At 31.3% G+C, this 12,291-nt stretch overlaps 1 protein-coding gene across 1 annotated transcript in view; it reads right to left on the reverse strand.

Moving 5' to 3' along the window:
- Positions 1 to 5,046: 5,046 nt before the first annotated feature.
- The window catches only part of LOC113370573 (deoxycytidylate deaminase), a 46,071-nt gene continuing 38,826 nt past the window's right edge, over positions 5,047 to 12,291 (reverse strand). Inside the window, exons 3-4 of the mRNA XM_026611262.1 lie at positions 5,455 to 5,668; positions 5,047 to 5,350 (exon numbers count right to left, since the gene is read on the reverse strand). Of these exons, the coding sequence (XP_026467047.1) occupies positions 5,233 to 5,350; positions 5,455 to 5,668 (332 nt within the window). The 3' untranslated portion in view covers positions 5,047 to 5,232. The remainder of the gene's footprint in view (positions 5,351 to 5,454; positions 5,669 to 12,291) is intronic.

Consider the following 12,291-nt stretch of genomic DNA (forward strand, 5'->3'; position numbering starts at 1 on the left):
TAGATGTCATAAGAAAACTACTGAGTATTGGTCTAAATGTTATTGCAACAGTTTGTGATCAGTTTGCTGCTATAAATATGCTTCTTAGAGATACTGAGGAACTGTATAAAACACGAAATCTTGAATGGAATAGACTTATATTTGAAATAGATGGCCATGAAATAGTTCCTTTGTATGATCCTCCACATTTGCTAAAATGCATGAGAAATAACTTTATTAGGTATAATGTTAGATTTATGGATCAAAAAGGAGATGCATACAAAACATGTTGGAAGGATATCCGAGATTATTATGACTTTGATAGCAATTTGGGCATGTTTCGCCAACGCACTACTTTAACGGAACACCACCTTGATGAAACAAAAATGAAAAAAATGAAGGTTAGCCTTGCAGCACAAGTATTTTCTAAACGGGTAGCGCTTGGACTTCAATATTTCATTGTACATGCTCACGAAGCCAATGTGAGTGCTACTTCGGTAGGTACAGGGAAATTTTTGGAGTTCATGAATTACCTTTTTGATAGTGTTAATGGTTTATCTCAATTTCCAACAAATGGCAATATATTTCGTTGTGCCATTAACGATAATTCTGTACATATTAAATTCTGGAAAATTGCAAGGCAAGTGTTAGATTCAATGTACTTTATTATAACTAAAGATTCAGTTAGAACCATAATGAAAACTCCTACCATTAAGAATTGGATTAGAACCATAGATGGCTTGGAACATATATGGGGAAAAATTCGGTTAATTAATGGCTTTAATTTTTTGTGTACGCGAAATTTCAAACAGAATCCGTTAGAAAACTTTTTTGGCAGCATAAGAAGGCAAGGTGGATGTAATAAGAATCCAAATTCTTATTCTTTTATATCCTCTTTTAGGACACTGATTATAAATAATTTATCATCTCGTCATTCGCCTTCTTCTGAAAACGCATATGTTTCAGGGTACTGTATTAAGAAACTGATAAACAGTGTCCAGGATTGCCACACTTGTGCAATTGAGCTATTGGAAGATCCAATTGGCAAAGATGAAGCATCTTGGATTGAATATAAAGATTACACAGGAAATTCTCTGAAGGTTCCAGGGACAACATTTTTTGATTTATTTCAAAAATGTTGTCAAATATTGGATCATTTCATACAGACACTATGCACTGCAGACAATATTAAACTAAAACTATTAGAAACACTTGAAAAGTATGTTCTTCATGAATTTAGTTTCAGTTGCACAAAGCATAATTTGAAAGCCATTTTTTCCAAATCTCTTGTCATATTTTTTATTAAAAATTGGTGCAACAGTGTTAATCGATGTCTCACGGGAAGATATATTAATTCTAATGAACAAGATATATAACTCATATTTTTTGTGATTGTTTCATGAATGTGGTTTTATTTATAAATTTATAGTAATACATAATGAGGTTGTTAAATGTTTTAGCAATTGTGGAAGTTGTAAATAAGTTGCTACTTCATGGAGTATATTTTGCTATACAGTTTATTTCTGTTTATTATTGGTGATAATACGTTTAACAGATGTCGAGAAGTATATAGATCATGAATTGCACAATAATTTACTGGATAACAGCAAACTAGTTTTCAAATGACATCCCCATATAGTAATTCATTTTAGTAAGCTGTTGATATGCTTTTCAGATGCAAGTAATTTTGGTTTTATCCTTTAATTAAATTGGCAAATGTGTTTGCATATAACTTTCTTGAACTTTTGTCAGTTACTGTTATGAGAACATAATGATTTTTTTCTTTGTGATAATGATGATAATGATAGTTCGTTCAACATTTTAAAGCAGATTAACACAATGTGCAGAAAAGGTTTTCAGATAGAGACTATACATAGATTTAATGTAACTTAATCATTATTTGATTGAGCACCAAGATAAATATAAACAGAGTTAATTTACAAGAATATCTTAGGCATAAATTTTATTCCTTATTTTTGAATATGTTCCTCTTTTTTGATTGCAATATAAATTTATGACCTTGTTGAATTGTTGTTGCTCGGATTTTAAGTTAACTTTTGAGCGCATGAAGAGAGATCTAGTAACTTCTATCTCTTGTTCGTTTTTTATTATTTGGATCTATTCTCAATGCTTTTATTATATGGTATAGATAATGTCTAAATTATATTTATATTTTCTAGAAATCTAGAAAATTATATATATAATTTAGACAGTTTTTTGGCATGAACTGCTAGGGCAGTTGTGTGAGCTGAGTTAAACTCAATCTCAAATCAGGGAAGAATGGTGTGTGATATCGTCCATTACCATTTCATTATGCAGTGCCCCAAATGGGCTATTTTTGGATAAGTAATTACGTACTTAACACAAGGCATTAAACGACCGTGTGTACTTATATACATGATAGATAGCGTGTACGTTTATGTACATTTCTATGGCATTCGTACATAGTTTACTAGGCTTACTACCACCTTTTGTAATCATCAGTTTGGAAATTACTGTATATTATTGTGTAGCTTACTACCATCTTTTGTATTCATATATGATGTTATTATATATATATATATATATATATATATATATATATATTTATATTTATATATAAAATATATGTATACATGATGGATAGCGTGTACATTTATGTACATTTCTATGGCATTCGTACATTGTTTACGAAGCTTACTACCACCTTTTGTAATCATCAGTTTGGAAATTACTGTATATTATTGTGTAGCTTACTACCATCTTTTGTAATCATATATGATATTATATATATATATATATATATATATATATATATATATATATATATATATAGATAGCGTGTACATTTATGTACATTTCTATGGCATTCGTACATTGTTTACGAAGCTTACTACCACCTTTTGTAATCATCAGTTTGAAAATTACTGTATATTATTGTGTAGCTTACTACCATCTTTTGTATTCATATATGATGTTATTATATATATATATATATATATATATATATATATATATATTATATAATAAAATATATGTATACATGATGGATAGCGTGTACATTTATGTACATTTCTATGGCATTCGTACATTGCTTACGAAGCTTACTACCACCTTTTGTAATCATCAGTTTGGAAATTACTGTATATTATTGTGTAGCTTACTACCATCTTTTGTAATCATATATGATGTTATTATAATATATATATATATATATATATATATATATATATATATATATCTATATATACAAACATTTATGCACATTTTTATGCTATCTGTGCATTGTTTATAAAGAGAACTAGTTACTATGTAGTGTTCATATAATGTAAAATATTATTGTTAAAAATAAATGCTTTTTAAAATTTAATTTCTTTTTTTAATTTTGAATTTTGAATTCAAACGGTCTACTATATTGGTGCATTTCTATAGTATTTTTTGTACACACCCGTTCTACGGTCGACGCGTGCGCACCAAGGGAGAGCAGCTCGAACTAACCCCGTTAAGTTGACAGTTTGCTCTTGGCAACGAAATATGGCCCGAGAGAGCGATCTATATACTCTTCTTTCATCTATGACTCAAGATATAGTGCCGTAGGAGTGAGCGAGATAGAACGATTACCACCTTGGAGGAGAGGGATGAAGCTAGAACAAGACGGCACTACGGTGCAAGAAGGACACACCAACTTTCAGACACAGGATTGGCTCGCTTACACCCCCATAAGAATTTTGCAAAAGCGACCCTTAGTATAAATTGGCCTGCAAAAGCAAAAAGCGTTGTAATTGAAAGCTGACTTAAAAGCCTCAAGTACCATTAAATGTTCGACGCGATTCACGCACAACAGTTCCAGGCGTTTTACACTGTTCGACGCGATTCACGCACAACAGTCCCAAGAAGATTAAAACTGTTCGACGCGACTCTCGCACAACAGTTTCAGAAGATCTACAACGGTTGACGCGCTCAACGCATAACAAGCCAGGAGACTATTTAAACTGTTCGACGCAATTCACGCACAACAGTTCGACGGTGTTCGACGAGATTCAGAAATTACCGCTACTACTAGAGGCCGAAGCATATATATTAGTGTTGCGAATATTTTGTATCTAACCTATTCTTGAACCCTGTAATTAATAAATATAAAAAACAGTTTCCTTACAGCTTTTGTTTTAATTATATTTTCACCGACCAAACATCGTGAGGTCACAGTATCCGTTTTTTCGTTGAAATTCAACGATTTTGAATAACGTGTTCATTAACATACAAAAATCGATATTTTTGAAATCCGCTATGATGGGCACTTCAAAATGTTATTTTAAATATACTGTAGAAAATTCGAATAAAAAAAATTAAAATTGTTGTAGTTATTTTGCGTGCTGTGGTACCGATGTTTTTAATTTTTTTACAATTATATTTTATTTTGTTACTTTAAAGTATTATATTTTATTTTGTTACTTTAAAGTACAAAAAATAATTATATTTCATATCATGATATTATTACTTTTCCTTCCGCTCGAAAACAAATGGCAAAAATATAGTTCTTTTTTGGCTGCAACAGTGGTGTATGTAACCCCTTAAATACAAAAAGGAGAAAATCATAAACACTAAAATTGTGTACAGGAACAACATAACTAATAAATAATTAATAAAAAGAAAAAAATAAAAGAGAACATATTGCGACAATTTGAAATCATGTTGACTCAACGTTTTGTTGATTCTTCGGAATATATTGCCTATAAATTTGTAATAGCATAAGCTTAATAAGCGTTTGTTCTAAATTCAATTTACCATTTAAAATTTAATTTGAACAATAAAATAGTAATATATCTATGTATGCGATACAGAGCCATATAACCCAGTCAATTTCTCTTTTGTTTCTCAAGCCCCGCATTCACTCACTCTGTTGCACGTTATGCATAGCCTTGACTAGTGTATATGACTATGTCGCCGTTGAGTCAACATGATTTCAAATTGAGGCATTATGTCCTCTTCTATTTTTTTGTTTTATTAATTATTTATTATTAAAACGAATATTAATATTAATACTATGTTAATTATTATTGACGTCAAACCGATCGGAATCCCATTGTATTTAATTGATGTGGGGACTGAGTGTGAGAGAGTTGTATAATTGGCGTTTGTGCATTTTCTGGAGCTCTTCATTTGGTGTAAATGGTACGACTGCTTACGCTTACTTGATCACCACATATAGGAATGCATATACATATAAATATTGCAGAAAAATTCAGATTTTTTCATATGATAATTTATTAGTCATTATTTTGACAAACAATCTGAAGCTATTTTCATGGGCGTTGTGGGATACTGTATCATAGCATTCCAGTCAATCTCACAGAAGTCTATTACAATTTGTTGATTCTTCGGAATATATTGCCTATAAATTTAAAATAGCAAAAGCTTAATGAGCGTTTGTTCTAAATTAAATTTACCATTTAAAATTTAATTTGAACAATAAAATAGTAATATATCTATGTATACCTATATTTTACGCCAGCTGCTTGCAACATACGCTTCGATGCAATCGTATGCAACTTGTGACCATGTTTATCAGACATAAATATTACTTCTTTAATTCCAGATTGAATAATAATTTTAGCACATTCATTACATGGAAAAAGTCCAACATAAATAATGCAGTTTCTAACATCAGCAGAATTTTTATTCATTATTGCATTGACCTCCGCGTGACATACTAAAAAAATTTTTTTAATAACTTTTGTTTATTATATTTCGGGTATAGTGCCCTTCATGACTAACTGAAGATACTAAATACAACCGTGAAGTGTTTTCCTTAAATATGGGTCATTCTTTTACAAATCGTATGGATTTTTGTAAAAAAATGTGACATTTTAGAATTGGCTGATTTTTTTATAGATATAATATCTATTCTAACTGAGAAAAAATGAATATATTATCTAAAATATGTAGTAGCAAAATTTATACAAAATGCTCATATTTTTGAAACTGATAAATTGAAACTTATTATTCGTTGGAATATGAACAAAAGTTTAAATAATTGTCTTGGGTAGGTTTGATTTCGTTAAAAAATAAATACAAGAGAATTCGATTGAAAAATAATTCATTTATTGCATTATAATTAAGTTTATATAACATAGCTTCTGTCGATGTACTACACAATATACATTTCAAGACACAACTTTGACCAGTTGAAAAACAGTTGAATCGCTTTCTTTTTGCGAAGAAAAGTTTTTGGCCCGCACTTTATTTTTTTAACAGGTATAATACAATGATATTTCAATGTACCTTTCACTGTGACTGCATTTTTAAATCTTGTCTTCAATTTTTTATCGGCAACAATATATTCTTCATTGGTAACATATTTCGAAGAAATGTTGCAAGGAGACTCATTTGCCCATTCAAATAATTGTTTTGGCGTTTGGATTGGATTTGATGTTCTTTGAAACCTAGCTCTGGCAGCTAGCCTTTTCAAAGTACCACCCAATCCATCGCAAGCGCCCTTACCGTGTGACGTTGGGAAAAAGTGCCACTCTGCAACCAGACCAAATTCTTTTTGGTGGTAAGTAAGATTTACAAAATTCTTTTTATTTTTATACTGCGCACCCGACCCATCAGAAAAGTATATGATTTTTGTAATTTGCTTCAATTCTTTACCAATGAACTCCACTAAATGTTTTTGAAATTCATAAACCGCTACAGTATCGTTACAGACCACTGCAGACATTCTGAAATAATTACTAAACTTTTAACACAAACGTTATCGTCACTATCTTTGTAATAAATTGCAAATGGATGCACAGTACCCTGATTATTATTCCAATGAAATCCTTGAGCAGCATCTTGGATAACGAATAAATAATTTTCTGAAAAATCACGCACTACGATGCATTCATTCTGTGATAGTTCTTCCTATTTTGTCATAAATTCATTTTGTCTTTTTACAAGAAACGAATGTAATAATAATTTTTCCAAAGTGGCCTGCAATTTTTGTATATATTCGTCTACTGGGGATATCATTAATTGCAACATAGTTCTATCAACATTAGCCCACTCTCTGTATTTAATTTCGTCAATATAACTTTCTTCAAAAATATTTTCTAAATTTGTGATCAAATTTTCTAGACCAGGACACTGGGAGCACTTTCCAAAATAACAATTATTCGTGGGTTCTACACAAATCATATTTTTTAAGATTTCACTGGATCATTAGTGTAGGCAGTAAGATTTTTTAAGTCAGATCCTTCAATCATCAATTTAGCATTTTCGTGAATGGTACATACACACACTGAATGGGTGCCACTAGTACCCGCCAGAACGCAATGTTTAGGTCGTAAAGACGCAAATTTCAGAAAGCTGCATTTATTTCCTGGATATATTAAACATATACTAGATATATTTAAACAATTGCACAATACTATATACTAGATATATTTAAACAATTGAAACAATTCCTTCAAATTTATTAACAGTAATCTTTTCTGCATCTGAACTCGTTTACCATCAATTTTAACAGAAACGAAATCCTTCTTCCCCGGCATTACACGACTATTCTCATCTAATTCATAAAAATTAGTTACAATGTCAACTATCTCTTTGTCTAAAAACGGATGGAACTTTGGGGTTGTATCGGACAAAATACCTTTTTCAACAGCCATTTTTTTGCCGTTTTAATCATGTGATTAGTGACTAGCGGAAAATAATGTTGAATTTTTCGATAAGACCAATCCTTGAGAGGAGTCAACATTTTCATTTTTTTCGAACGATCCGTAGTTCTGTTAAATTCTTCTTTTAAAACGTTTAGCAAATATTTTTCATCATTTTCTTCAACATTACGATCATCTTGTGTAGTTACAGGATGATGAAAAACTTTGTTTGCCAGTACTTCTGATACATTAATCATTTTATCGTTTGAATAACGCCGTTGGGATTTTTCTTTTCTTTTTAATAGGAGAAACTCCTAGAAGGTTTAAACACTGGTTCAGTAAATCGATAACTACAGGTACCACTGAATCATCTTTAAATGGTACATCGGAATTTGCAGAAAAAAGTTCTTTGTCATTGTCATCAGTTTGCAACAAACCATCAGACTCAAAAGAATTGTTTTCTTCATTCTAAAACATAATTTATTTTATGTGACGTTTAACTTTACTATTTGTATGTAATTACCAAATTAGCTAAACGATAACAAAAGCATTAATATTTACCTTTTTTTGGCCGTCCTTGTACAATTTAACACATTTCTGGCGACAACTATCACAGATTTTTTGTTGAAGTGACTCGTTTGTAACCGGCAAGTTGAGAACCACAAAATGTTTGTCTAAAACTGTACGAAGACCTTTTAATTTTTCGATGACGACACGAACCGAATGGATTGAAACATCGATCACTTCTTATTCTGTCGCCGATTGATGTTTTATTAATTTTTGGCATTTTGAAAAATATCTGAGTGAATAAACGAGAAACTTATGCTACTGAATGACAATGATTTATACAACATGCAACAAGCGGCCGGTCGTGCGGTGCGTCTTTCAAACGGACGCGCGGCGCGTGTTCTAACACGATGCGCATTGCGCGTTGCCCGACTTGCGCTCGAAAACATTTAATATCTTTCGATGTTACAGCCTTCCCATCGAATTGTAAAAACAATTTTGTAGTAGATAAAACAAGAAACAATATGAATTTTTACGAAATCGATTTAAGTTGGGGCGCCCGTATGTAAAACCAATGTAAACAATCAATTGTTATTATTGTTAAAATAATTCCAAAATCATTATTTTTTTTAAATTATGTACTTCAAAGTTGAGTTTATGCAGAAGAAGTTCATAAAAATTGAGAAAATCGGCAATATTTCAATCGTAAATACCAACGAAAAAATTTTTTTTGCCGGCAAAATCCTGAAATACGTGTCAAATGATTTTGTCTATAATATCTACAAAAAAAATCAGCCAATACTAAAATGTCAAGGTTTGGTTGGTGTACGGTTTGTAAAAGAATGACCCATATACTATATAATATATAGTATATAAAGTACTCTATATTTTAATATACATACATATATATATATATATATATATATATATATATATATATATATATGTTATGGCAAATGTGAATATTTCGGCTAATTTACCGGCTCATTTGGCGAATGTGAGTTCAACTCGCGCATGTGCGGGTGAAATACTAATTCATATATTTATATTTATATTTATATCTATATTTTTATCTATATCTATATTTATATTCAAATTTGTATTTTATATTTATATTTATATTTATATTTATATTTATATTTATATTTATATTTATATTTATATTTATATTTATATTTATATTTATATTTATATTTATATTTATATTTATATTTATATTTATATTTATATTTATATTTATATTTATATTTATATTTATATTTATATTTATATTATTTATTTTAGTCATATGCATATTAATATCCATTATTTATTATTCTCTATTAACTATTAACTATTTATCATTTAACAATTTATCTAATAACTATTAACTATAAACTATTGACTTTTTAATTAATAACTAATAACTATTCTTAATTCACTATTTACTCATAACTATTCACTATTTGCTATTATCTATTCACTATTTACTATTAATTATTTAGTTATCACTATTTACTATTTACTATTTACTATTAACTATTAACTATTCACTATTAACTATTAACTATTCAGTTATCACTATTCACTATTTACTATTAACTATTCAGTTATCACTATTCACTATTTTACTATTCAACTATTTCGCTATTAACTATTAACTATTAACTATTCACTATTCACCATTTAACTATCCACAATTCAACTATTTTTAATTCACTATTTACTATTAACCATTCACTATTTAACTATTCAGTAATCACTATTCACTATTTACTATTAACTATTCACTATTTAACTATTCAGTTATCACTAATCACTATTTACTATTAACTATTCACTATTTACTATTCATCTATTTAACTATTATCTGTTAAACTATTTAGTTATCACTAATCACTATTAACTATTAACTATTTACTATTGACTATTCACCATTAACTATTTAACTATTTACTTAAACTATTAACTATTTACCTATAACTATTGAACTATTAACTATTCACTATTTAATATTAATTATTCATTATACACTATATTACTACGTTACTATTCAACAATTTACTGTTAACTATTAACTGATTAACTATTTAGTGCGCATGCGACAAATGCCCAAGATGTTCATGAGACCGATCCAAGTACGCACGTACACCAATCAACACGCCCACATAACACATGTCAGTTGATTGACGTAAATCGAATATCATATCAAGCAAGCCATAGCGAGCGGATTGTTTTAATACGATTCGGAAAAAATATCTCTCGCTTTTTGGAAACGATCTAAAATTATGTATCGCGTTTTTCATCGAGCATTTTGTCGGGATCAAAATTGATATGAGATTTTATGTAATATCAGTTCCTTTATTAATTGAGATATCAATAAACACTCATTCTCGAGTCTACATCAAGTAATTGCGATTACACTTCTAAAATATAATTAATAAATATCAAACGGATCACTAGCGCCATAATTGGTGACTCCGAACGTGTAAGTAAAATCGTTAAACAAGAGACATACTCAACGTCTTAGTACCCATTATTGGTGACGTCAGACGTAGAAAGAAAAACACTTGTCAACTACAAAAAATTAACAAAGGTAAATTATACCAATTTTTTCAAAGGTGTCGACTCCACCTTCGTTCAGCAATGATGAAACAGCGCTCAACAGATCTCTGATCGATCTAGATCACGAGGCGATCTTTAACACGAGCAGTCCTCGTGTTTCTGAACATGACAGTTATGCTGATCAATACAATATAGCAGCATTTAATAATCACTGTCTCACTCCATTCAATGGAGATTCTCCAGACCTATGGTTTTTAGTAATTGAATCTGAGTTTCAGTCTGCTAAGATCAGGAGTGACGATACTAAGTACACTGCAGTTCTTAAAGCTCTAGACTTTGAAACACTGCGCCTCATTCAAGATGTCCTCCGTAATCCTCCAATGACGGGCAAATACGAACACATTAAGAAGACTATATTGAGAAGAATGTCCGAATCCAGAGGTAAGCAGATTGACAAACTGTTAAAAAACTTATCTCTAGGAGAGAAGAAACCATCACAGCTCCTACGAGAGATGATGGATTTGGCTAAGAGAGAGGTCAGTGAAGTCATCATAATGAAACTGTGGTCAGAGCGCCTGCCACACAACATTCGTCCTCAGTTGATAGTTTTTAGTCATCTTGGCCCGGAAGCCCTGGCGGAAGTAGCCTATATTTTAGTCGATCACTGTAGCTCCACATCTCATGTGATGTCCACAACACACAAGTCTTCAGTAGAACAGAGACTGGACCGCCACGAAACTCTTCTTATGTCATTAGTCCAGGAAATCAAGGAACTAAGGGCAATGTTAAACATTGAAAGGCAAAAAAATGATCAGCAAGAATCACAACACAACCGGTCAAGATCAAGAAGTGGACAACACAATCGGTCAAGATCAAGAAGTGGTTCTCGACATAGTTCCAGGACACCTTCTCGTGGATCAGTTTGCTACTATCATTACAGATACGGTGAGAAAGCCACAAAGTGTGAAGAGCCCTGCCTGCTTAAATCTCTAAACCGGTCGGAAAACTTACTTCACCGTCATTAATTGGAGCTTTCCATGACGGTGAAATAAATTCTGTCTGCTCTGAGCTCCGCCTACATATTTCAGGCAGAAAGACTGCAATCCAATTCCTTATAGATTCTGGATCAGTTTTATCCATTTTACCAGCCCATAAGTTCGCCTATGGTCATGCCAAGGAAGAGCTAGTTCTATCTGCAGCAAACTCTAGCAGAATATCCACGTATGGCAAGAGAACTCTGGAGCTGGATTTATCACTACGCAGAAGCTTTAACTGGCAGTTTGTTGTTGCCGATGTAGCCACAGCCATAATAGGAGCCGATTTCTTAAGCAACTACAATCTATTAATAGACTTGAAGGGTAGAAGATTGATTGATTCGACCACAGGCCTTACCTCTGATGGAAAGGTACTCAAGGCACAGCAAGTCAACATCTCCATTGTGAACCCGGCAGAGCCTTTCAAGGATTTACTGACACAATACATTACAATAACAAAGCCACAGGTAACCACCAATAATAAATCATCTCATTTTTCCCACAGAATAACCACAACAGGTCCACCATTAGCTACCAGATTCAGGAAGATCTTCGGAGAAAAGGCTGTTGCAGCTAGGTCCGAGATACAAGATCTCCTGAACAGGGGC

This window comes from Ctenocephalides felis, unplaced genomic scaffold, assembly GCF_003426905.1.
Source record: "Ctenocephalides felis isolate EL2017-DRISC unplaced genomic scaffold, ASM342690v1 CF-g0.4_SCAFFOLD_01492, whole genome shotgun sequence".
In the NCBI taxonomy this organism is placed as follows: Eukaryota; Metazoa; Arthropoda; class Insecta; order Siphonaptera; family Pulicidae; genus Ctenocephalides; species Ctenocephalides felis.